The sequence below is a fragment of the Silurus aristotelis genome, assembly GCF_946808225.1.
Source record: "Silurus aristotelis genome assembly, chromosome: 12".
In the NCBI taxonomy this organism is placed as follows: domain Eukaryota; kingdom Metazoa; phylum Chordata; class Actinopteri; order Siluriformes; family Siluridae; genus Silurus; species Silurus aristotelis.
In genome coordinates, this window is record NC_139585.1 from 2709652 (window position 1) to 2737282 (window position 27631).

Here is a 27631-nt window from a genome sequence, read left to right on the forward strand (position 1 = left end):
GAAAGTAAACACAGTGTGTTTTTGTCTTACATGAATAAATATGATTATAAATAAGGAAACAGTGCATAAAATGAAAATTGTGCAGTTTTAAACATCAGATTCATATTCTTTTAAACACAAGGGGATCTGAAAAGTGGGGAAATCTGCAAACGTGTCAAAAAAAACACATCCAAGTCAGAAAAAGCCCTATTTTTTTTTTTGATTCGTTGATAATACACCACATTGCCAAAACTTTGTGGACACCTGACCCTATGTGCTTCTTTTTGAACGTCCCATTCCACATTTAGTTTCTATTTGCTGTTATTATAAGCTCCACTCATTTTGGGAAGATGTTCCACTAGATTTTGTGGACATTTGTGCTTATAATCAGCCACAAGTGTGTTATTAAAGTCAGGTACAGACTTGAGAAAAAGTCTGGAAAAAGTCTTATTTCTGGATCGCTTAAACTCAACGCATTCAAAGGTGTGAACCCGAAAGCATCTTGTTGGTCAAGAACAGTAACGTAGGATCAACTTAACGATCGTGTCATTGCACTCGCCAGAAAATATGTTATTGTGGTGAGACTGGTCAGAAATTGAGCTGAAATGTAGGGACTCGTTATGCTGACAGATAGAAAGGGAAGTGTGAGGGAACAACAGGAAGTGATAGATCAGTGGTGAGTTTAAATCCCAGCAACATAAAGTTGCCACTTAAACTGCTGGTCCCCTGAGCAAGGCCCTTTGACCTCAACTGCTCGGTTGTGTAAATAAATAACCGTAAGTCATTCTACAGAAATACTGCACAGTTTGGTTTAAGTAACTGTGGAGTACAGAACCAAATCAGGTGCTAATACTCTAATTAAAAGTCCATGATGGGGTAATCATGTAGTCATATACGACGTATGAGGGATATCGGGAGTTGGCGTCCCTGGGGGGATGTCGGTAAATGCTTAGAACCAGTGTGAACTTGTTTCAAACTCCTTTGCCATTAGTTATAATCGAGCAGTGGAGTAGTGCGCAATGAGCTTTCGCTGTAAAAGCCTTTTACGAAAATTGTGACAGTGTGTGGGAATTTCAGCATCATTACCAGTTAGGACATCATAATCGTGTCCCTCATGCAATTACATCAACATCAATCGCTTGACACAGCGATGATGATGCGTGTTGTTTAACTGAGCGGTGAGGGCACCACTGACTTTCTTCAAAATGAGCAGATGGGACACAATCATGACGTCCTAACCGTTAATGATGCCCAAATTCCCCTTTACACTATCACCATTCTTATAAAAGGGTTTTACAGTGAACGCTCGTTGGGCACCACTCCACTGCTCCGCTATAACTAATGGCAAGGGGTTTGAAACGAGCTCACACTGGTTCCAAACAATCGCTGATGCCCCAGCATCGCCAACTCCTAGTTCCAGAGTTTTCTGTGTCCCTGCACTCTGTACAATCTAAAGAGGTGTTCTTAAGTTTTTGCTTAATTCAGAGCGCTGCAGCTGTGTTTTGTAAAAAGTTTAGAGAAAAGCCAAAAAAGGATTGGAATTAAACAAGCATTGTGGGCGATGATCATTCTTGCGCAGACCCTTCCGTCACCGCCGGTTAGTCCTCAGAGCACTGGCATGGACATCACAAATGTCGAACCACTGTTGCTTAACTTCTCGTCTTCCCAGCAGGCTGTTGTAGGGAAGCGATCGCTTCATCTTGCGCTCCCTCCTTCCCACCACCCTCCAGTAGGAGGCGCCCTTCAGGAGAAACAGCGTGTTGTGAGTGTATGAGAAATATGCGGCATCCAGATTACTCGTCGGATGGTCTCCGGGCATCAGGGCAGGAAAAAGCTCCGTAATTTTTTGAGGAGATTTAGGATCTAGCTTGTTCACTTGGACGTTGAACCTGTAAACCTAGACAGACGGGTAGGGAAGGGGTGGTTTAACATTGAAATCTGACTACATTGTGTACGATAGTGAACTGGAATTCCAAGCTCTTACCATAGAACCTCTGAAGAAGTAGATGTGAGCATCTCTTCTGTCATAGTAGGCTGTATCGATGGGGCTCGGGATGCCAGGAAAGCCCTCGGAGATGAGACGAGGGTAACGATGGCCGTCCGGGTCTTCTGAAAAAACCTGATCGTTCTCGTAGTCATATCTCCAATACCGCGCTCCTACGCCACAACATGAACATTTTAACATGAATAAAAAACACAATTTGAATTAATTCTAATAAATCTGTGTTAATTTTGTAGTTTACCTTTAAAAAAATATGTTGCGTCCATGTTGCGACTCCAGATGTGTACGTAGGCATCTACGCCGGTAGACGGAAGCCCGTGCCAGCCAACCTGCACGGAGACCGGATCTCCGTAACGTGTTCTGTTGCTCCGGTTCTCGTAAAGCCAGTACCAACCGTTACGCATGAAGTAGGTGTTGAAGCGTATGACCACTTCACCGTACGACGTTCGCTCTTTTCGGATCCAATCGAACACGGTGCTGAACCGACCGCCGCACCCTCCTGAACACAGAGGAACAGAAAGAGAACGATTGAGCATATGATGAACCTTAAATTCAAGAACCGGTTTAGACACAGAACCTCTATATATACATTTAATTAAATATTTAGCAGAAACAACTGAGCTCAGCAGATTATGGGCCCTGCTGGTGTGGTAGATGTCTTCCCTCTCTTTTTCATTTCATGGTAATCGTCTGGCACATCCTGATCTCTCATTTACGGCATTTTTTGCAGACGCCTGTCTCCACAACGACAATTATCTCATTCATACAACTGAGGGTTAAGGGCCTTGTTTAAGGGCCCAGCAGTGGCAACATAGTGATGGAGGGATTTGAACTTACGACCTTCTGATCAGAAGTCCAAGTCCACATTTTAATCAAATTTCCACAATGCTCTCAGCTTCACCTCAGGACGTTCTTCACCTCCGCATTGTGCACTAACATCCTGTAACACCTCACACCTGCCCTAATGTAATTATCACTTACCCCAGCAGGCAAAAAATTATACCCACCTGCTTAAACATTCGTGACTCATTGAGAATTTACGCATGAACTTTTTCAGCAGTGTGAGCTACAGGATCTCATCTGTTAGATCGGACCACACGGACCAGCCTTCGCTCCTCACGTGCATCAATGAGCCTCGGCCGTCCACGACCCTGTCGCCGGTTCACCACTGTTCCTTTCTTGGAACACTTTAGATAGACCACTGCAGACCAGAAACATCCCACAAGATCTGCAGTTTTGGAAATGCTCTGACCCAGACGTCTAGACGTCACAATGTGTCAAACTCGCTCAAATCCTTACGCTCGCCCATTTTTCCTGCTTCTAACGTCAACTTTTGAGGACAAAATGTTCACACAATGTGGACATGATTAAGAATGAGTTTATTAGAGCGACAGAGCAGGTAGGACATTTTGGAGACAAGGGAGGAGGGACATGGGGGATATGGGTAGAAGAATGAAGAAGGTGGAGCTGCCAGGCAGGAGGAAAAGAGGAAGACCAAGGAGAAGTTTTATGAATGTGATGGAGTTAGCCGTACAGGTTGATGGTTTTAAAGAGGCAGATGTAGAGGACAGAGACAGATGATCCACTGTGGAGATGAAAAAGAAGAAGAACAAGATTTACAAGGCCTCGCTGTGTTCTTCTATAGCCTGGTTTCACTTTCACAACCCGAGACGATCAGAGACACGAGGACGAGTCGACGGTAATTAACTTCCCAAAACACATTCCATTATAACACTGATGGATGTGATGGCAGCTGCTCTGCTGGGACTCGCTTGGGCAGAACTCGATCTTTCACACTTGCATTTTTTCTGTCGCAAAGCGATCATTAGCCTTAATGAATTGTCATCTGGAAAGATTTATAACAGAGATCTGTGAGCCACTTTAGAGCTGATATATATGTAACGATATGTTCATTAATTACACCGCTTGTAACCCAAGGAATCGTGCTCGTTAGGGCTTTTTAATGTATTAAATCACATAATGGAACTTAAGCTAGCTCAAAAAGTTAGGTTAAGAAAAATTTCATTTTCATGAAAATACACTCTCGAAAAAAAAAAGCTCATTAACAAAGTGTCAGATTTCATATAACTGCGTTGCATTCTGGGACTTTTAAGGTTAGCTTGTACACCAGCAGTCTGTGATTATATTTCTGGTGATGCTAGCAAGAACGTCCCTCGACATTCAGCACAAGGTTTCCTTCAGCCGTGTGCAAATACTTGATAAACTTGTGTATGAGCAATATAAATACTGCACTGTGCTGGGTTTGTCCTTCAGATCTGGAAATTTGTGCTCTTTACATCCACACACACAAACACACACTTATTCCATTTACACTACAGTACACAGTCAATTGTTCTCACCGTAGAGGTTCTGAATAGCCTTCCTGTCAAGCCAGTCAAGCTCAAATCCGTCGTCCTGCGGCCGATAGCTGGGCTGCATGATGGATCCTGCGCGGTAAATGTGAGGTAGGCCCAGCACGTGGCCGATCTCATGCACGGCTACCTAAAATACACCAGCAGAAATAATAGAGATTTTTGTTCCATTAGTAAAGGACTAACAAAGGAAACATGCCTCACATGAAGCTACTTGCGCATAGACCACACCTCCTTCCTAAGGGCTGAATGGCAACTACATTTGAAATTACACCTTATTTAAATGTGGCTGAATGTCAAATAGGCCACACCCCCTACATTATTGGCACAGGCTGGTGATTAGGCCACACCTCTGTGGCACATTGGCCACACCTCCTTTGCTGAAAATGTATAGGGAACATTTGCTACAACTCTTTCATTAAGTATGAATAGCACATAGGCCACATCTCTTTTTCAGTCTATTCCGCGGGCTTGGATTTTGATTTAAAGTCTCACCTTTAGCAGGCTGATCCCATTTCCTGTATTCGGGGCCGTGAAATGTTCGTCATCATCGAAATGGATGTCACCCAGAAACCAAGCGTGAGCAAACTCCCTTCCAGCGCCGTCGAACCTCTGAGAGCACCCGAAGTGTCGACCTTAGTGGGCGAGAACAATGTGGTGATCTACTGTACATCCTCCTCCTTTGACTATCTGATGATATGATGGAGTAAGCTGTTATTCCATGGCGGCAGACTCGCGGCAGACTCGACAGCTGCTATAGTACAAGAGAATAATACTGTCTCCATTCAGCCTGACGCTACTCTACAGTCGGGGTATTCAGAGATAACAATGCAGGTATTCAATGCATTCCTATTTAATCATATTTCAGTAATGAGCTCTCATCCTGAACAAAGGGAACATAATTAGTGAAAGAGAAGGTAATCAGGTAGGGACAAAACCCTAGACACATTTAGCACTCTCATGTAAGTATATATTATTGAGCTTCACAGAATTCCACTGTATTTATGGACTGGAAAGAGATCGCTGCATTCGCAAAAAATGACATTTTTAAAAGAAAAGCATGATAAGAAGGTTTATAAAAAAAAATATTCCCTGAATTCATCGAGCGGGGCTATAAAGACATTTATTGCAGTATTTCCAGCTCTTTTAAGTTTTAGCATGAAGTAAAACTACAATGTATTTTAGTAAAAAACGCAGTGTTAGCGTTTTTTCTTTACAGCTGAAACGATTTCAAGCGTATTGCACCTTTCTACTTCTACCGTTGTTTAAAAGAACATCTCACTGCACCATGCAAATGTGGCTAATAATTAATAAAAGCTGCAAGGCACCAGCTTGAATTATGCAAATGAGGCCCTGCTAATAGTCCCTGCTGCTTCATTAATAGCCTCGTTAGGATGTTAATTTGCCCCTCATCGTCTGTTCGGGTCAAAATTACCCGTTTTAATACAGTTAAGATGATCATCTCTAACATGACTCTTTCGATAATCTGGAATAAATATGAACTATGTGTATGAATATGTATAGCGAATTCGATCTAAAGATGATTCATATTCATGAGTTTGTATTCATCCTGATATGCATAAGATTCTGAAATGATGAATGTGACTAATGTTTTAAAGTTAGTCTTTTAGACAAGTGCATGTTTCTTTTGTTTCTAAGCAACAAACTGAGTAAAAAGCAGGAACACACATTGGGACAGTGAACGAGTGGAAGGAAGTTGTGTGGAGTCCAAATGGAGCATTTTTGTCTCTAAGAGAAGAACTTGTGTGAGATGGAGAACAGGAGTGAAGATGTGATCAGACTCCGTCACCCCCACACTCACATGTGGAGGTGGAAATTTGGAGATGTTTTGGAGCAGGAAAGATTCCGGAAAGTGAAAGGAATCCTGAATCATCACGGCTCCCATTCTGCACTTCAACACCATGTAAGTCTGGACTGAATGCGGCTCATTGGAACCGACTTCACCGTACAACAAGACGACGAGTTGAAGCGCATGTCCGAGATCTGTACGTGGTTTTTAGAGAGAAAACGTTATCTGAAGAAAAATTGATCATGGAACCACCTGACCAGTCAGAGTTTGTTGCATAGAAACATGCAAAAAACATTAAAGGCTCAGTGTTTCCATACTTTTCACAGAAACTGTACCTTTAACCATTAACACCAGTTTATATCTATAAATTTGACAATTTGTGAGATTGTGGAGCGTATTACACACATGGCATGGTGGTGAGAGCATCAACTTTAACCTTTAGCACTACATTTGAAGCATGGTGGTGGGAGCACCAAATTCAACCTTTTAGTTTTAAGTTTGAAGCATGTTATAAGACCATAACGAAGAAGATCAAAACCTGTGCCAAAGCCCAGTCTGATGTCAATCTCGTCCAATGGTGACAGCAGATCCTCTATGAACTGCAGAGGTGAGACTTCGCTCCACATCCTAAAGGCCAGCCTGAAGATGTAGCGCTGCTCGTCCACCGAGAGCTGGTTGCTGTAGCCTTCCCCAATCAGTCGCCATGTGAGGACACTCTTAGAGAATGCAGCGTGGCCCCACAATGCACTGGTGCTTCTTTTCCTCCTAATGCTCTTATGCACTAGTGCCTGTAGATGGTGCTGTTTTTCTGTCCCGTCCTTGTCAAAAGTGATGTTCCGAACTATTTCAATGTCTGTATCGTTACTTTGTGGTGTCTCTGTGGTGTTCAAAAGTTCAGAGGATATATTCTTAGTAATAGTGGTCTTCATGGTCTCAAATTGGTCCTCGTCCTTGTCCGGGACACCACATCTCGGTTTGTTCATGGCCACTTTGGTAGCGTCATCAAACACACCTGTCGCGGGTAAACCAGACACGTGCTGGAACTCCAGCAGAGCTCTTATGAAGTCCGGCGACTCCGAGGAATGTTGGGTGTATACTGAGCGGGGCGAGGAAGCCCCTTCATGAACAAGAGTCGCTGTGTCTTCTAAGAAGATGTCATCAACAGTTAAAGTGGCAACATCAAGGCTTTCCCAATTCACTGGCTTCATGAATCCATACTTGAAGAGAAAGTGCTAAAGATGGAATGGAAGAACAGAAACAATCAATCTGTCAGTCGCCAAACTCAGTAATATTTCAAAAGAAAACAATTTTTACAAAAGTAAAACAAACTCCAAGCCTGCAAACCAACAATGTCCTGTTCTGACAAGTGTGGGAAGATTGGATCATTGCAGTGACTTTTTTTTTGTTATTCAGTTCATTTGTGTCTTTGATCAGAAATAAAATAAACACGCCTACACATAATAATGAAAATATAACAATGCAGCTTAGGACAAAGTACAGTATGTGTATATGGGAGTCAAGTTATAAAAGAGCAAATGACTCGGACCAGAGGACTCATGAGATGAACGACTCGATTCTGTTTCCTGTGTAATGCATTGTGTAGCATCTATGGGAGTCAAGTGATAAACAAATGAACGACTTGGACTAAAAGAGTCAGGAGGTAAACTACTCGATTCTGTTTTCTGTACATAACATACAGAGATTTTGCGATGCTTTGCTTATGCGTGTTCAGTAGAAAAAGGACGACTGACTCTTTGATCTGACTTGTTCTTCTGAGTCACAATAAAACTGAACGAATCGTTCATGAATGAACCATCACTAGATTCCACTCAATATAGAAAAAGCCCCAAGCTGGACTAAAGTAGGCTCCAGTGCCAAACAAATGGAGACTAGACAGAAGGGGGCCCAGGCAGCCTCAGGCTGGATAGAAGAAGACAAGGTCAATGAAAGAAGCCTCACGCTGAACAGAGAAGGCCATTAATAAATGAAGATTTATTTATCTTCATTCTAAATTAAGATAAATGAAGTACTTTCTTTTAAACAGAGCTAGTCTTAAAACTTTTTGATACCACCTCGTATGGACAGAGGAGCTTCTGGAGGACTGTGGGGACTTCCTCACAGGTCTACACCTTTATCCAGAGCTTTTTTACATCTGAGCAGGTGAGGGTTAGGGCCTTGCTCAAGACAGTGGCAGCTTGGTGGTGCTTAGATTTTAACTGGTAACCTTACGATCTGAAGCCCAAAACCACTAAGCTTCCACCTCAATGGCGCAGATGACTGCTCCAGTTAAATCCGTCCTTAACTGCTAGTGAATTCACACCTCCATTTCAACACTTACAAATGAATCCGAAATGAAAAGAGTCACAAAAAAGTGGTACTTATCATAGTCATGTCCAAAAGTTCATCATGATGTCCCTCAGACAAAACATTTGAGAAACAATTTCAGTATAGGAAAGTGTTGAGTAAGAAGGTTTCATCTACAACAGGAAGCTGAAGTACTGGTGTAGGTGTGGTGTCTCTCTGTCTCACCTGAGCAGTGTCAGGATCAGTGATGAGCTCGGCCACGGGAGACGAGGACATTTCTACATCCGAGTGATCCCGACTGTGGAACAGTTTCTCCGAGAAGGTCAAGCCCAGGACCCCTATGAAGACTAAACCAGCCAGCTGGTTTACACTCATCATTTTTAAAGCCTTAACTACAGAATAACTTAATGTTTCATAAATTGAATCCAGATAAAGAAACCCGAGGTGAGTTCAAGTCCATAAAATCAGAGAGGACGTTGTGTCAGGAGGTGAACATTCAACAGTGGAGCAGTGGCCATTACTGGTGTTCTTATATATGGGCAGATGGTGTCACGTGAGTCCTCTTTGAAGTTGGTTAGAAAGAAATCCAGACAGTAAAGGTGATAAACAGCCGGTGGAACAGTTTGGTGTGAAAGCTATAAACTTTTTTCATTTATAGAAAAAAATACCAAATATACCATGTAATGTGTAATCTTTATAATAGTGTATTTTATTCAGAGAAAACAATCAAGAAAAAAACTAGAAACAATCGAAGAAAAAGATTTGATATACTTTTTATCGTAATGCAAGTGCTCGAAGCTCCACACGTTTCACACCGATGTGTGAGCGCACCTGCCAGCATGTGCCGGTATTTATTCCTCTCAGTTTATTGAGAAAAGCAAAGCCAGCTGCATTGACTCAGTGTGCCGCTTTTACGGCCTCATTTCTGTTTCTCCGCCAGGTGAAAGCTCCTCCACAGGTTCCTCTGCTGTAAAAAGTTTAAATATTCGATTACTGTGAAAAGTGTGACACCACAGAGCCTCTTATGGGTTTTGAGACACGTGCATGATCCTTTAGTTACACACTTTGGGACAGTGAACGAGTGGATGAAAGTCGTGTGGAGTCCAAATGAGACATTTTTGTCTGTAGAAGAACTTGTGTGAGATGGAGAACAGGAGAGAAGATGTGATCAGACTCCCTCACCCCCACATGGAGATGAAAGTTTATAAAGGAAGGAAGGAAGGAAAACTTGAACCAACATGAAGTACTCAGTAGGTACAGCTAGAATGTAACTACAGATAAATACACACCACATATGAAATGTGCAGAGATACGAGGAATGAAAACCGTTGATTGTTGATTCTCAGTCGTGATTGTGTGAAAGTATAAACTGTCCTTTATTTCCATTAGAATAAGGAACAGAAGTTGACACTGGTATTCACACCGGTATACTGTAGTCTACACATCAGATATTTCACAACATTCGATATTCATTTTTGTGTTTTTGTATTCAGTGCAATTCTGAAATGCAGATACACGCCGTTTAATAACAATACACTCTACAGCCAAAAGTTTGTGTGACTGTAAGATTTTGTGCTTTTTTAAACATCCTGTTCCACCTGGAGTCTCCTTTTCCTGTTATAATAACCTTCACCACACCATGAGATGTTCCACAAGATTTTGTGGAGATTCATTCAGACACAGGGGTGTTAGTAAAGTCAGGTACTGATGTAGGTGAGAAGGTGAGGAGGTCTGGGGTGCAAGCAGCGTTCACATTCATTCACGTTCAATAGGATTTATAGCAGGAAATCTTCCACTCCAACCCAATGTATCTCCATGCAGTTGGCTTTGTGCACAATGTCAGTTTGGGTCTCCTGGTGGTGGTGAAGGGAAGACATTTCATGCCGCCGCATCCAAAGATGTCTGATACAGTTGTGTTTACAACATTTTGAAAAAGAACCACATATGGGTTGAAAGGTCAGGTGTCCCAATACTTTTGGCCGTACAGTGTGGTTTGATGGATTGTGCCTGGGGTCAGAGGTCATGGCTCAAGCTGTGGTTGATGGCCGTGGCAAGGTGCTGAGGGGTGGGCTTCTGAGCCGAGCAGCTGACCGTCACACCCGCTTCCTGTAGAGCCTCGGCGGTGGTGGGACCGATAGCGGCAAACTGCAACACACACACACACACACACACACACAAAATGGTGATGATGATAATAATAATAATAACATAAGATGAACCTTTATTCGTCCCACAGTTGGAAATTTTCTATGTTACAATTCTATAATATACAAAATAATATAATAAATATAATATATATTACAAAAATATAAAAATAGCTTTACACAATGGACATCGTCCCAAAGCAGCTTTACACAGATAAAGCAGTAAGAAGGTTATATAAAAGAATATTGCCTATAAGTTAAAATTGTTTATCCCTGATGACCAAACCCATGGTGACCCTCAACCCTGACCAGTTTGAAAATCCCTGCTGCTGAAAAACACACCATGCTTCCACCACCATGCTTCACTTTTAGGATGTTTTTTGGGTGGTTTCCTCCAGACATGATGTTTCGAGGCCAAACAGTTCAATATTGGTTTTATCAGACCAAAGAATCTACATATAGTCTAAGAGTCCTTTAGGAGGCTCCCACGGGGCTTTCCATGAGGCTTCTTTATCCAATCTCCACACAGGAGCTCAGTCTGAGAGACCATCGAGTTCTTGGTCACCTCTCGTATTAAAAGGACCTTCTTCCCTCGATTGCTCAGTCATTCGCATTTACATTTAGCTTATTCGATCATATAAACACAATGCAGCCAAAAGTATTGGGACACCCTACTTTTCCAGCCACATGAGTTTTTCTTCAAATTGTTACCACAAACTTGGAGGCACACAGTTTGTGGTAAAAGTCTTCAGATGCACTAGCATGACATTTTCTCCCTGCACTTGAACTTGACATTTCTGCACAAGGCCAGCTTCATGAAAATCTCCTGTTATAGAGCTCCTGACCTATTGAACATGATGCTCCCCAGACCTCCTCACTTTCGCACCTACATCAGTACCTGACTTTCATTCCTCCATCAGGGTGTTAGGAACCTCCACACAATCTAATGGAATGGGATGCTCAAACAGAAGCACACAGCAATCTTAAGGTGGGGTGTCCACAAACGTTTGGCTCATTAGTGTATATAAGAGTTTATAGTTAGTTCTTGTTCTTACTTGCGTTATAGCAGCTATAAACAGGGAACGTTTAAAAAAAAGTATTTTTTAACTTTGTAGTAAAAACAGTCACTGATACTGGAGACTCCTTCCTTAGATGCTCAATTATCAATCATCTCCTCCCAAAAAACTTCAGCGAATTATTTCTGTGTGTGTGTATGAACCCAGCTTTTGCTAAAGAAATGACAGTATAGGAACTAGGGTTGCAAAATTCCAGGAATTTTCAAGAATGGAAACTTTCCATAGGAATTAATGGGAATAAACTGGGAATTTACTAAACTGCAGGTAAGTGAATAACCAGATTCAATCTAATTTCAGTTGAATTTCTATCTGCACATTCATCAATCAGGGCTGCTGAGGCCACGCCCCCTACAGGCACTGCGCATTCCTACATCACACATATCATTTCTACAATCCTGCAAACAAAATAATGTTTTCAGGTAAATTACATAAAGATTACATACATTTATGATTAAAACTAAATATGAGTGTAGCTCTGATGCTCACACAAGTACAGTACTGGTTAAATAGACAGTATAATCGTTTCTACATAAGTTTAAAAACATTTCTACAAATTTCGAATTCCTATAAATTCCTGGTAAATTTAAAAATTTCCAAAAAAGAAAAAAAATTCCCCAAATTAAGTTCCCATGGAAGGTTTGAGGAAATGTACCAAAAACATCTCATGCCCCTTTGCAACCCTAATTAGAACACATCATATAAACCTGCATGACTGTCGGAGCTGCTGTTACAGAAAAAAAAAGAATCGAGATTTCTGGCCAATCACAACACAGGATTCAGCAGGTGTGATTTGTCACCTTGATCTGCTCCAGTTTTTCTCCAGCCAGTTTCTTGACCAGCTCCAGACAAAACTTCACCCCGGAAGGACTGAAGAAAGCGACGCTGGCGGGCACTCCCTGACACACACACACACACACACACACACACACACACACACACACACACACACACATGAAAATCCTTCTCCTTTTGAAACAGGAAGCGTCTGAGGCTTGGAACCATGTGTTCCACATATTCATTAGTGGAAACAGGTCATTGGAGAAATAAAAGACACCATAAAAGGTGAAAATACGCACTAATTAATCAATCAATCAATCAATTAATCAATCAATCAATCAGCTAATTATTATTATTATTATACATATTATTCTACATTAATAACACACACATTAATCATATTATTTAGATTTTTATGATGATGTGCTCATTTTTAAATAACTGAATAATAAGAATAATAAGTCACCTGCTCGGTAAAATAGTGCATGATGTTCTTCTCCAGCTCTGGATGTTCAGCCGTCTCATAGGCCGTCAACGTCTCCAGAGGAACACCTGATGAAGCAAAAGAAAACATACCCACACATACAGACATTTTTGTCCATCATGAAACGTCCTGCCCGGTCACCGCACCTAAATCCTACTGAACTGCTCTGGGATGAAGAAGAAAACCTCCAGCTAGTGAAGAACATCTCTGGTGAGTTTTAGAAGAGACACAGCAAAGTTTTTTAGCTGAACGTTTGGAGAAACGAACTGTCCCGATGCTGAGAGTGTGGAAAGCTGTTCTTCATGCTGAGGGAGGGTTTTACACTGAGAATAAAGTGGAACATCTGGGGTTTCGAGGTAGATGATGCGCTCATTCTGCCTGGTGCCTGCTGTACTGTGGGGGCAGTGTTATGATCTGGGGATGCATTTCTTTTAGGTTCTTCTCTTATCTGTACAACATCTTATGTGGGGCTCATTGGAATGATGCCATGGCCAACATGCGCCTTAATCAAAGTGTACATGTGTACACACACACACACACACACACACACACACACACACACACTGATAGTGTAGAATCTCACCATGTTGTCTCAATGTAGTGGGCAAAACTTCTCTCTTCAGCGAGCCACAAGGAAAGAACAGAGGGAGAGACGTTGAGATTTCTCCTGAATCCACACACACACACACACACACACACACACACACACACACACACACACACACACACACACACACAATAACTTCAAATATTTCACATTACTTATCTATACAAATCAACGTGTGTGTGTGTGTGTGTGTGTGTGTGTGTGTTCTCACTCTCAATGATGAGTCGAGACAGAACGTCGGCCGTCCCTGTGTGTTCGCCGAGAGGCTTCAGACCTAGAGCCTCAACTACACACACACACACACACACACACACACACACACACACACACACACACACACACATTAATTAGCAGCTCATTAGCTTATACAGTAGAGAGAAAGACAGCAGGCAGGTGTGAATGTCACCTCTGTGTAAGAGTCCGAACCTGAGCTCCCAAACAAACATCCTGAGTGTTACGACTGCATAAATCACTTTACATGGCTGTTATATCACCCAGTACACGCTCATATACACCCAGAGCATGCTAACACGGCTGTCATAATACCCAGCGTATGCTCATACAGCTTTTATAACTTCCAGAGCATGCTCACGCGGTTGTCATAACACCAATCACACGCTCACACTGCTGTTATAACACCCAGAGCATGCTCACACGGCTGTTATAACACAATCACATGCTCACAGCGCTGTCATAACACCCAGCACACGCTCACACTACTGTTATAACACCCAGTACAAGCTCACACGGCTGTTATAACACAATCACATGCTCACACCGCTATTATAACACCTAGCATATGCTCATACAGCTGTTATAACACCCGGAGAATGCTCACACCGTGTGTGTGTGTGTGTGCGTGTGTGTGTGTGTGTGTGTGTGTGTGTGTGTGTGTGTGTGTGGTTCACTCACCTAAGGATGCCGTCGTTTTTCCCACCACATACACGGATTTTGCGTTCCACTGATCCTTCACCGAGTTCCACTCTAATAATGCAATAAAGAAACAATTAAAAATATACTAAAAACATACACAACTCGAATACTTTCAATAGGAATTATATTTGCATTATTATAAATAAAGCACAATTTTTTTTTCTCTGACCAAGAACCCTTTTGGAACACAAACAAAATGTATTTAATGATCAATAAGAAGAAAAACGTACAGCATAAGTTTTTATATTAAAAAACTAAATAACAAAAAAATATATATATTTATCATGACATTAAAATCAGATGACACCAAGTGGCCAATCTGTGTTACTGCATCGAGCAACAACAAAAAAAATTATAATATAATATAATATATATATATGATATCCAAAATCATGAATGTTATCAATGCAAGTAAAACTGTAACTAATTTAACTAATGTAAAGGTTTGGGATGTTGGATTTGGAACTGTAAATCTTTTTATGGATTAAGAACAGAAATAAATTTCCTGCTTGTTAAAATGTATTTAATTGCATTTATGAAAAACTACTGAAAAATCTATAATTAACTTTCTGTAGTTAAATACACACAGTGCCTAGCAGAGCATATCATCTTTAACACACACACACACACACACACACACACACACACACACACATACACACATACACACACATACACACACACCTTCCCTGAGCGCACTGCTCTCGATACACCGCCTCACAGCCTCAACCGCTCTGGGACTGGTGAACACGAGACCACCGTGTTTCTCTGGATCAAACAACTACACACACACACACACACACACACACACACACACACACACACACACACACACACACACACACACACAAAATTAGACAGATAGAGAAGCAGAGTGTAATTAATAATTCTTGAGAAGCTTCAGACTGTGTTTCCTCTGAAGACCAAACAAACTGCCAGGTTATAAATTGGCTGTTACACTAAACTGTCACTGATTGGCTGTTACACTAAACTGTCACTGATTGGCTGTTACACCAGACTATAAAGAATTATCCCGCATAAGCAAACAGAAAATAATCTGCACTAAATAAAGTGGCCAAACGTTTGCCTCTGCTGCTCTGATACGAACCCGATCTGTCAGAACATCCAGAGAGACAAACTGAAAGGCCAGGACGGGGATGAGTGTAGCTGAGTGTCCACATGCTGCCAGCTCCTGAAACACACACACACACACACACACACACACACACACACACACACACACACACACACACACACACACACACACACACACACACAGGATACAAACTTAGCTAGTTATTTTAAATTGATATAGAAGTTAGTAGGAAGTTACTTGGTAGTCTTTCAAGGTTAGTTATTAGTTAGTAGTTTTTAATGTTAGTTGGTTAATGAATTAGTCAGTTTATTACAAGTTCACTTTCTTCATAAAGTTAGTTAGTTACTTAAGTACTTTTATTTTTAGTTTTAGTTAATACTTCAAAAACTGGTTAGTTAGGAGTTACTCAGTAGATTTTAAAGTTGGTCAATTACAAGTTTGTTGGCAGTTTTTAAAGTCTTTTTCTCCTACACAGGAATCGCTGATTTTTTAAGGTTTATTTGTTGGTTAGAAATGACTTATTTGATGCGTTTGAAGTTTAGCTTCCTAAAAGTTAAACAATAATGAAATGCAAAATAATGAACACGTGCAATAAGATATCAGGCAGAGGGGTCAGTAAGGTGGCAGCCAGTGTGGTGGCAGTCAGTGTGGTGGGAGACAGTGTTACTGTGGTGGCAGTCAGTGAGAGAGAGTGATGGCAGTCAGTGTGACAGTGTGGTGGCAGTCAGTGTAGCAGAGTGATGGCAGTCAGTGTAGCAGAGTGATGGCAGTCAGTGTAGCAGAGTGATGGCAGTCAGTGTGACAGTGTAATGGCAGTCAGTGTTACAGTGTGATGGCAGTCAGTGTGGTGGAATACAGTGTGTTGGAAATCAGTGTAGCAGAGTGATGGCAGTCAGTGTGACAGTGTGATGGCTGTCAGTGTGACAGTGAGGTGACAGTCAGTGTGGTGGAATACAGTGTGTTGGCAGTCAGTGTGAGTGTGGTGGCAGTCAATGTAGCAGAGTGATGGCAGTCAGTGAGAGAGTGTGATGGCAGTTAGTGTGACAATGTGATGGCAGTCAGTGTGACAGTGTGATGGCAGTCAGTGTGACAGTGTGATGGCAGTCAGTGTGTTTGGAATACAGTGTGTTGGCAGTCAGTGTGACAGTGTGATGGCATTCAGTGTGAGTGTGTTGGCAGTCAGTGTGCTAAAATACAATGTGTTGGCAGTCAGTGTGAGTGTGGTGGCAGTCAGTGTGACAGTGTGATGGCTGTCAGTGTGACAGTGAGGTGACAGTCAGTGTGGTGGAATACAGTGTGTTGGCAGTCAGTGTGAGTGTGGTGGCAGTCAATGTAGCAGAGTGATGGCAGTCAGTGGGAGAGTGTGATGGCAGTTAGTGTGACAATGTGATGGCAGTCAGTGTGACAGTGTGATGGCAGTCAGTGTGACAGTGTGATGGCAGTCAGTGTGGTGGAATACAGTGTGTTGGAAATCAGTGTAGCAGAGTGATGGCAGTCAGTGTGACAGTGTGATGGCAGTCAGTGTGACAGTGTGACAGTAAGGTGACAGTCAGTGTGGTGGAATACAGTGTGTTGGCAGTCAGTGTGAGTGTGGTGGAAGTCAATGTAGCAGAGTGATGGCAGTCAGTGAGAGAGTGTGATGGCAGTTAGTGTGACAATGTGATGGCAGTCAGTGTGACAGTGTGATGGCAGTCAGTGTGACAGTGTGATGGCAGTCAGTGTGTTTGGAATACAGTGTATTGGCAGTCAGTGTGACAGTGTGATGGCAGTCAGTGTGAGTGTGTTGGCAGTCAGTGTGCTAAAAAACAGTGTGTTGGCAGTCAGTGTGAGTGTGGTGGCAGTCAGTGTAGCAGAGTGATGGCAGTCAGTGAGAGAGTGTGGTGGCAGTCAGAGTGACAGTGTGGTGGCAGTCAGCAAGACAATAGGTTGGCAGTCAGTAAGAGAGTGTGGTGGCAGTCAGCCAGACAATAGGTTGGCAGTCAGTAAGAGAGTGTGGTGGCAGTCAATGTAGCAGAGTGGTGGCAGTCAGTAAGAGAGTGTGGTGGCAGTCAGTAAGAGAGTGTGGTGGCAGTCAGCGAGACAATAAGGTGGCAGTCAGTGAGAGTGTGTGGTGGTGGTCAGTGTAGCAGAGTGATGGCATCAGTGTAGTGGCAGGCAGTCAGTGTAGTGGCAGCCAGTGTTACAGTCAGCATAGTGACAAACAGTCAGTGTGTGGCAACCAGTGCACTAATAACAATAATGATCTTACCTTGATGTATGGATCTGCTCCACTCTCGCTCTCCCGGGGTTCCTTTAACAAGAGCACCTTCATTCTTTCACCTTCAGCTGCAAAACCGGGAAACACAGTGTGACCCAGGGGGAGTGTGCATGCTTATAAACGGTCATAAGCAGTGAGTAAGCACAATTCACACAGAACAACGCCTTACTATCAGCACACATGGACCACACTGATAACACTGAGAGAACTGAACACAGAGCCATGCATAAAGCTTCCACACCACGTAGTTCGTCTAATGTATACAGCAACAACAACACGTGACTACAAATACATTTTAATCAATTTATATAAATACCTGTAGTTCCTATTCACCACACGAAGAACATTTATTTTATACTTTATTTATTTATCTCATTTCAGACAGTATCTAAACTCAAAACATGATATTACACAATATAAATATATAATATACTTTCTATACTGGTGGTTGCGTCTATCATTTAATTTCAGCTGTAAACTAAAGGAGAGCGCCATTGCTTTCAAAATAAGAGCTCTAATTTTGTAAAATCGCACGTTGCAAGATTTATTAATGTCATTAAAGTTTTATTTAAAAAATGTTTAACAATTTATCTCTAAAAAATATTTAGCAATGCATAATCAATTAAAAAAAACAATATTATTATTCTAAAGAAATGTATATATATATTATTTATATATATATTATAACCAGGAAGTATTTTGTGTTTTGTTTTGAAGTAACGCCTTCTAATCAGTGATTGGCTAGTACGCCTTGTCTTTCTGAGCTGTGATTGGTTACCTGGACATAAGGTGAAGTTAGAGGGCGGGGCATCAGAAGCGAACGTATTCATCAGATGAATCTGTCACTCGAGTTCATGTATTCTTTTAGACTGAGTTTATTAAAAGCAAAGGGATTAAAAAAAGATGAATGAGACATTATTTTCAGGGCTTTTCGACTTCGAGAGGAAGTTCGATGAAAAAGTGGCGTTTAAATGGTTTGAGGAAAACTGGTGAGTGAACTCCTGTAAACTGAATCACGTGATCAATCGATTCATGATCAATTAATGATCAATCACTTGGTTTATATTCGATATTATAAGGCATATTTTAATCATCACAACGTAATTGTTTTTAGTGTTTTATTTATTCTAAAATCAATTAATCAATTTGTCAATCAATCAATTAATCAATTGATCTGTCTGATTGTAGATCTGTGTATCAGTGTATTTAAGAAGGCTGCAGTGTAACAGTAAAAGTAATAATACACATTTAAAAAAAGCTGTTTGAGGGTAAAAACAGCAAAAACAAACTTCCTTCACCTCCTAGAGCTTTTCAGTAGATCTGATGAAATACTTTTACCCCACAGTAGAAGGTATTTGGGGAATGTGTATAAATCTGTCTGAGATAATGTCTGTCTGAATATTAACGCCACCTGGAATCTGTCTACAGGGGAGTCAGTCTGTCTGTCTTTAACCCTGTCTTTCTGCATTCCTACCTGTCTGTCTGTCTGTCTGTCTGTCTGTCTGTCTGTCTGTCTGTCTGTCTACATGCCTACTTGGATGTTTATCTGTGGGCTTGTCTGCCTTTCCATCTCTCTGTCTGTCTCCCTATATGTCTGTCTGTCTGCATATCTCATATCTAACTGTGGGTCTGTCTGCGCATCAGTCTGTCTGTCTTTTCTTTTATCAGTCTGTCTCTCTGCATGCTTATATGTATTTTTATGTTTGGGCTTGTTTGTGTATCTGTCTGTGTCCCTATATGTCTGTGTGTCCGTCTAACTGTGGGTCCATCTGCGTATCAGCCTAAGTGTCTGTCTGTCTGTCTGTCTGTCTGCATATATATCTGTATTTTTATGTTTGGGCTTGTTTGTTTATCTGGCTGTCTCCCTATACGCCTGTCTACCTGTCTGTTCACCTGTAGGCTTTCCTGCCTTTCTATATGTCTTCATATATGTCTATCTGTCTGTCTGTCTCCATATATGTCTATCTGTCTATCACTTTGTCTGTCTGCATGCCTACTCGTCTGTTTATCTGTAGGCGTGTCTGTATCTCCATCTATCTCTCTGACTGCTTATGTTCTTATATGCCTGTCTGTCTGCATGTCCACCTGTCTGTCTCTCTGTGGGTCTGTTTGCCTTTCAGTCTGTCTGTCTGTCTTTTTATATGCCTGTCTGTCTGCATGTCTACATGTCTGTTTCTGTGAGTTAATTAGCTTATTCATCTGTCTGTCTTCTTAAAAACCTGATTGTCTGCATACCTATGAACGTGTGGGTCTGTCTGCCTATCAGACTTCACTTCTGTCTGCCCGTCCTCCTATAAGCCTGTCTGTCTGCATGCCTACCTGTGAGTTTTTATGTTTGGGCTTCTCTGCTCTGACTGTCTTTATTGCTATATGACTGTCTTATATATGTATATCTTTCTGCTTGTCTGTTTTCCTATATAACTGTCTCTAGATGGTTCAGGATGTTTGCAGCACCTACTTCTTTAATGGTCCATAATCTTCATGAGGTGGGACGTGACTGGGGCTGGAGCAACCTCAGGATGCCTCGGGATGGGGAGAGAAAGAGAAGCAGTGTAGAGGAATTAGCGTAGCTGCTGTACATGATATTAACAGCACAAGTTGATAATGTGCATATGATCAGATGTTCTAAAACACAAACAAACATCCATCTAAATGGAGGTTGAAATACTGGATCTTCTGTGTACTGAATTTTGGGCAGATGAGCAAAATCTCTGTTTTATCAGAATTTAATAATAAAAAGTTATGAGTCATCCAGTCTTTTAATTCTTTGACGCACTCAGTTATCCGAGCCAATTGAGTGTATCGTCTGATTTTGATGAGATGTATAGCTGGGTATCATCAGCTTAACAGTGGAAGCTAAATCCCTTCTAATAATATTTCCCAAGGCTAGCATGTATATTGTGAAAAGCAGGGGTCCTAGAACTGAACCTTGTGGTACCCCATAATTTACTTGCATAAAGCGATCTAGGAGAAGATCGTGATCTATAGTGTCGAATGCAGCACTAGGATCTAGTAAAACTAACAGCGAGATAAAGCCTTGGTCTGAAGCTAAAAACAGGTCATTAGTGATTTTAACTAGAGCAGTTTCTGTGCTTTGATGGAGCCTGAAACCTGACTGAAACTCTTCAAAGATATTGTTCTCTTGTAAGTAGGAACAGAACTGGGCAGCAACAATCTTTTCTAAAATCTTAGACATAAATAGGAGATTTGAAATGGGTCTGTAATTTAAAAGTTTATTTAGATCTAAATGAGGTTTCTTAATGAGGGGCTTAAAACTGCTAACTTGAGGGGTTTAGGGACGTGACCTAAAGATAGTGAGGAGTTAATAATATTCAGAAGAGGATCACCAGCTGTATGTAAGACTTCCTTCAGTAGTATTGATTTAATGGGATCTAACAGACATGTTGTTGATTTTGCTTTAGTCCATAATAGACCTTTAAACACTGCCCTTGCGGGTGTGTGCTGGTGCCAGTCTGTGATGTATTGGACCGTGGGTCGACAGGGCAGAGAGCTGTGGCGAACCCCCTTAGTGAACAAAAGAGTTCAGGTGGAGAATAACGTTTATCTCAGGTGTTTGTCCTGGCTGTGATTCAGGTTTTATATCAGGCGTGCTGTGGGTGTGTTATTTATCTTCAGCAAATATTAAATATACAGGGTGCCAACAGTTTTGAAACCAGAGTTTTGAAGAAGAATTTTTGGAGATTGAACTGCATGAATGGATGTGCCTTCATTATAAATTTTCACTTTATCTATTCTATTTTCATGGACTGGGACAATAATTTTGGAATTAATTCTATGGCTGTAAACTGTATGGCTGTGTGTCTGCCTGTCTGTCTTTCTGACTGTCTGTCTTTCTGTCTGTCTGTCTGCCTCAAAGTTTTCTGATTTTTCTTATGTGTCTGCTTGTCTGCTGGACTGTCTCTATTGCTTTTTGTCTGTCTGACTATTTGACTATCTTTCTTTTTATCTTCCTGTCTGCCTGTCTGTCTCCATACTTGTCTGTCTGTCTATAGTACTGTCTGTCTGTTTGTCATTTTGTTTGTGTACCTGTCTGTTGGTCATTTTATTGACCTGTCTGTCTGTACGCTTTTCTGCCTGTCCACCTGCCTGATACTCCTCCTTTATCTGTCTGCATGAAACTGTGTCTATCTAACGGTTTGTCTGTCTGTCCATCTGTCTTTCAGTTTGTCGGCCTGCCTGTCCACCTGTCTGTCTTTCCTCCTTTATCTATTGATCATCTCTCTGTCTGCATGACACCTTGTCACCTGCCTATGAGTCTGACCATCAGTATACCTGTCTGTCTGTTTGTCTGTCTGTCTGTCTGTCTGTCTGTCTGTCTTTCTTTCTTTCTTTCTTTCTTTCTTTCTTTCTTTCTTTCTTTCTTTCTTTCTTTCTTTCTTTCTTTCTTTCTTTCTTTCTTTCTTTCTTTCTCTGTGAGTCTATCTGTCTCTCTCTCTGCTTGCCTGTTTTCCTTTACACCTGTTGTTCTGCATGTCTACCTGTCTGCCTCTCTGGCCATTCCATACTTGTCTGTTTTCCTGTATGCCTGTCTGTCTCTTTTTCTCTGAATGTCTGTCTGCATACCTGTGTGTCTGTCTGCTATACATCTGCCTGCCCTTTGATCTATCTATCTATCTATCTATCTATCTATCTATCTATCTATCTATCTATCTATCTATCTATCTATCTATCTATCTATCTATCTATCTATCTAGCGATCTAGCGATCTATCTATCTAGCGATCTATTTGTGTGGTCCATTTGCCTATTCATCTGTCTGTCCACCATATATATATATAGTGTGTGTGTGTGTGTGTGTGTGTGTGTGTGTGTGTTACAGGACCACATCCTTCGTTCTGTCTGCTCTATACGCCGTGGTTATTTTCCTTGGCCAGTACCTGATGAGGGACAGACAGAAGCTGGACCTGCGTGTTGCACTGGTGCTCTGGTCCTCCAGCCTGGCTGTGTTCAGGTGAGTTCAGGGGAGGGGTTTATGAGGGAACGACAATAAGTGTGTTATTTTGTAATGTTTATTTCATTATTATACTATTTTAAAACACCCCTGATGTTCTGTTCTAGAGTCTGTGTTAGGAATATGACCTGTTACTATAAAAACAAAAACCATAAAGTGAGTAATTGAGTCTGCAGTGTCAGCCGTAAAGATGTGACTGTAAATGTTACGATAAAAAATTGATGATGAAGATGATGATATTTATTTTTTTAATAATTTTTTTTTATCATTTTTGGAGGATACACATTACACAATAACTCTAAAAAATACACACTACATTGTTAATTGATATGAGAATTGATATAATTATAGTTATTGCAATTATTTAATATATTGCATTATTAATACCTGTCCAAACAGTCAAAAAACTACAAATTGTATTTAATTAGCAGTTAAAAACTGCATATAAATTAATTATAAACTAAAAGTTATATTTTTTATAAAGATCTTCTGATAGGGCAAAGTTTTATAAAATGTTCTAATGGGGTTAAAGGTCAGATAGAAGGATCTTATCACGGAAAATTTGAAACATCGTGTGTTATATAACCAGGATTAATTTCTGGTCAGTGTGAATGCTGGATTGTGATTGGCTGCAAGGAGCACATCTGTGAATAGTGGATTGTGATTGGCTGGAAGGAGTTCAGGTGTGAATAGTGGATTGTGATTGGCTGGAAGGAGTTCAGGTGTGAATAGTGGATTGTGATTGGCTGGAAGGAGTTCAGGTGTGAATAGTGGATTGTGATTGGCTGGAAGGAGTTCAGGCGTGAATAGTGGATTGTGATTGGCTGGAAGGAGTTCAGGTGTGAATAGTGGATTGTGATTGGCTGGAAGGAGTTCAGGTGTGAATAGTGGATTGTGATTGGCTGGAAGGAGTTCAGGTGTGAATAGTGGATTGTGATTGGCTGGAAGGAGTTCAGGTGTGAATAGTGGATTGTGATTGGCTGGAAGGAGTTCAGGTGTGAATAGTGGATTGTGATTGGCTGGAAGGAGTTCAGGTGTGAATAGTGGATTGTGATTGGCTGGAAGGAGTTCAGGTGTGAATAGTGGATTGTGATTGGCTGGAAGGAGTTCAGGTGTGAATAGTGGATTGTGATTGGATGGAAGGAGTTCAGGGGTGAGTTCAGAGCGTGAAACATGCATCTAGTCAGTTGGATCTGCTGCTTATAAACATCCGTAACCATAGTAACATCCAGTTTCAGTTCCATCCAGCGTAAGACAGTGATTGTACACATTTTCTAATGACCTCACTGAGCACCATGGAGGACGTCTGCATGTGGTGGGACTTATATGGTGAATACAGGGTTTTTGAGAAATGGCACAAGATGAATTTGGAGACGGAGTGAAGAAGAAAAAACTGTAATAAATAGACATTTGGTGTTGAGGACAAAGTCCCCTTTGGAGTCTGGTTCCTCTCAAGGTTTCTTCCTCATACCATCTCAGGGAGATTTTCCTCGCCATAGTCATTACGAATAAACTTTATAGCCTCTTTATCTCTTTATCTCTACAAAAGCTGCTTTGGGACAACGTCCATTTTTAAAAGCGTTCTACAAATAACGGTGAATTATATTAAAAACCTTTAAATAAGAAAAAGAATGAAAAACAGCACCAGGACTTAAATCCAACAGCTTCATTATTAGTATAGATGCAACACAGTGGCTCTGACGATCTAACGAGTCATATTTATCAAATAAATAAGGAGAATGTAGGAATTCTTTTATCCATTCAGTCAGTTTTTCTCTGCAAGCTTCAGACAGCTTGAACTCTTCAATGCTATAGTTGTTTGCTGAACAATGTGTTTCGTCTTCAGTATAATAGGATCAGTGCGTTCAGGATCGTACATGCTGCACCTTCTCAACACCGGCGGGTTAAGACAGAGCGTGTGTGACACCAGCTTCTACAGCGCCCCCATCAGCAAGTTCTGGGCCTACGCCTTCACCCTCAGCAAAGTACCAGAGTTTGGTGAGGTCATATTTTTATTTATAGAATAAACATAAGTTTTATTTTATTCTTTGAGCCTCAAATGGTTCTGTTTGATTCTGCCAGCAGGTGAATTGATATATTTTATAACTTTAATAAAGTTATATATTTTGTATATATTATAATGTTCATACACACACACACACACACACACACACACACACATATACATATACATATATGGGGATCACAAACCAGAATTTCATACCGGATCGGTCGAGGCCCGGGTTAACAACGACCGCCACAGGTATCGTTAACCAACACGGTACCGGTGGAAATTGGGCTACTGTTGGCCGAAAGAGGAGAAGGAGAGGAGGAAGACGTCTACAGAGACGACAGGAAAAGGAGAATTGGAGGAGAGTGGAGGTTCGGGTTGGTACTTTAAATGTTGGTACTATGACGGGTAAAGGGAGAGAGATAGCTGATATGATGGAGAGGAGAAAGGGAGAGATGTTGTGTGTTCAGGAGACAAAGTGGAAAGGGAGTAAGACCAGGAACATTGGAGGTGGGTTTAAACTGTTCTATCATGGTGTGGATGGGAAGAGAAATGGTGTAGGGGTGATTCTTAAGGAAGAGTACAGTAAGAGTGTAGTGGAGGTGAAGAGAGTTTCTGATAGGGTGATGAACGTGAAGCTGGAAGTTGAAGGGATGATGATAAATGTCATCAGTGCCTATGCTCCACCAGTTGGCTGTGAGATGGAGGAGAAGGAAAAATTCTGGAGTGAATTAGATGAAGTGGTAGAAAGTGAACCTAGGAATGAAAGACTGGTGATTGGGGCAGATTGTATTGAGCATGTAGGGGGTGATGGTAGGTATGGTCTTCAGGAGAGGAATGTGGAAGGGCAGATGGTGGTAGATTTTGCTAAAAGGATGGAAGGTGAGGGAGGTGAGATTGAGATGGTTTGGACATGTGAAGAGGAGGGACATGAGGTATATCAGTAGGAGAATGCTGAGGATGGAGCCACCAGGAAGGAGGAAAAGAGGAAGACCAAGGAGGAGGTTTACGGATGTGGTGAGGGAAGACATGCAGGTAGTTGGGGTGAAAGATGCAGATGTAGAGGACAGGGGGGTGTGGAGACGGATGATCCACTGTGGCGCCCCCTAATGGGAGCAGCCAAAAGAAGAAGAAGAAGATATGTTCTATATTTTATATTTTAATGTGTAAACTTATATCTTACTTTTAGCAGAAAATAATCTATTTTTCAGCTTAACTCAATGGACGTTTCGCTCTCTGCCTCCAGCTTCTCCTCATTTCATATAAGATGATATATAAGACACAGTAAGACCAGAAAAGACCATGTAAGTTACGATAAGGTCAGTCAAAATAAGACCAGACCAGACAAAACAACGACTAGACCAGACCAGACAAAACAACGACTAGACCAGACCAGACAATACAACGACTAGACCAGACCAGGCAAAACAACGACTAGACCAGACCAGACAATACAATGACTAGATCAGACCAGAAAAAAACAACGACTAGATCAGACCAGACAATACAACGACTAGATCAGACCAGACAATACAACGACTAGACCAGACCAGGCAAAACAATGACTAGACCAGACCAGGCAAAACAATGACTAGACCAGATCAGACAATACAACGACTAGACCAGACCAGACAAAACAATGACTAGACCAGACCAGACAAAACAATGACTAGACCAGATCAGACAATACAACGACTAGACCAGACCAGACAAAACAATGACTAGACCAGATCAGACAATACAACGACTAGATCAGACCAGACAATATAAGACACAATAAGATCAGAAAAAACAATAAAAGACACAATGAACTAGATCAGACAATATAATGTAAGAAAAAATTAGACCAGACAAGACAATTTCAGACACAGATAAGACAATATAAAATCATATAAAATATAACACAGTAAGATTAAATGAGATAATAAGACAAGCTTAAGACAAGATATGATAAAACAAGGTAAGACAATATGAGACAATATAGGAAAAAACCTACAAAAAAAACCATGGTTTTTGGTTCTGCCCTATGTCCCCCACCAACAGGAGACACGGTGTTCATCGTTCTGCGTAAGCAGCGTCTGATCTTCCTGCACTGGTACCACCACATCACGGTGCTGCTGTACACGTGGTACACCTACAGTGAGAGAACTGCAGGAGGCTGCTGGTTCATCACCATGAACTACACAGTGCACTCGCTCATGTACAGCTACTACGCTGTGAAAGCGGCCGGCCTGCGCCTTCCCCGGCCCTGCGCCATGATCATCACCATCCTCCAGATTTTACAGATGGCTCTGGGCCTGATGGTCCTCGGGCTCGTGTACCGCTGGAAGAACGACACGGTGTGCAGATCTACAGAGAGCAACATCACCTGGGGCTCGCTTATGTACCTCAGCTACCTTCTGCTCTTTGCTTCCTTCTTCTACCAGTCTTATATGAAGGGAGGGAAGAAGGACACGCCCACAGAGAGAAAAGCTAAAGCTGAATAGAGTGTCCTTGGCAGAAGAGGGCGCTGTTTTTCTGTCCAAATCTCCAAATAACTCCAATCCAGGGTTTGGGTTATGGGACCTCAGGTGCGTGTGCGTGTGCGTGTGCATGTGCGTGTGTGTGTGTGTGTGTGTGTGTGTGTGTGTGTGTGTGTGTGTGTGTGTGTGTGTGTGTGTGTGTGTGTGTGTAAAAGAAACATAGCCAGTACACAGGGAACAGGTTTACACTAACAGATGTTTTGCACATTCTTAATGTAATGACTTAACATCCAATGATAGTTTGCATCCATCCATCCATCCATCCATCCATCCATCCATCCATCCA

The 27631-nt window shown here is 41.5% G+C and overlaps 3 protein-coding genes across 4 annotated transcripts; 1 reads left to right on the forward strand and 2 right to left on the reverse strand.

The window, feature by feature from the left end:
- Positions 1-1357: 1357 nt before the first annotated feature.
- mmp21 (matrix metallopeptidase 21) lies at positions 1358-8794 on the reverse strand. The gene is made up of 7 exons (XM_083557495.1): positions 8693-8794; positions 6702-7395; positions 4849-4988; positions 4342-4483; positions 2223-2480; positions 1964-2136; positions 1358-1876 (listed from the first exon to the last, which is right to left on the reverse strand). The coding sequence occupies exons 1-7, from the start codon at positions 8741-8743 to the stop codon at positions 1568-1570; spliced, it is 1767 nt and encodes a 588-aa protein (XP_083413621.1). The 5' UTR covers positions 8744-8794; the 3' UTR covers positions 1358-1567.
- A 1025-nt stretch (positions 8795-9819) lies between these two features.
- uros (uroporphyrinogen III synthase) lies at positions 9820-18351 on the reverse strand. Of its 2 annotated transcripts, none has more exons than XM_083557557.1 (10): positions 18158-18351; positions 17833-17909; positions 15597-15680; positions 15173-15269; positions 14468-14539; positions 13767-13841; positions 13532-13615; positions 12931-13016; positions 12485-12583; positions 9820-10612 (listed from the first exon to the last, which is right to left on the reverse strand). In XM_083557557.1, the coding sequence occupies exons 2-10, from the start codon at positions 17893-17895 to the stop codon at positions 10481-10483; spliced, it is 792 nt and encodes a 263-aa protein (XP_083413683.1). In that variant the 5' UTR covers positions 17896-17909; positions 18158-18351; the 3' UTR covers positions 9820-10480. The 2 variants fall into 2 exon arrangements, with proteins under 2 accessions (XP_083413683.1, XP_083413682.1); XM_083557556.1 differs by lacking the exon at positions 18158-18351 and adding an exon at positions 18011-18084.
- Positions 18352-18649: 298 nt separating this feature from the next.
- On the forward strand, positions 18650-27568 carry LOC310734128 (very long chain fatty acid elongase 6). The gene is made up of 4 exons (XM_083555779.1): positions 18650-18830; positions 22681-22812; positions 24659-24810; positions 26867-27568. Exons 1-4 carry the CDS (start codon positions 18745-18747, stop codon positions 27307-27309), a joined length of 813 nt encoding a protein of 270 aa, XP_083411905.1. The 5' UTR covers positions 18650-18744; the 3' UTR covers positions 27310-27568.
- Positions 27569-27631: the final 63 nt, after the last annotated feature.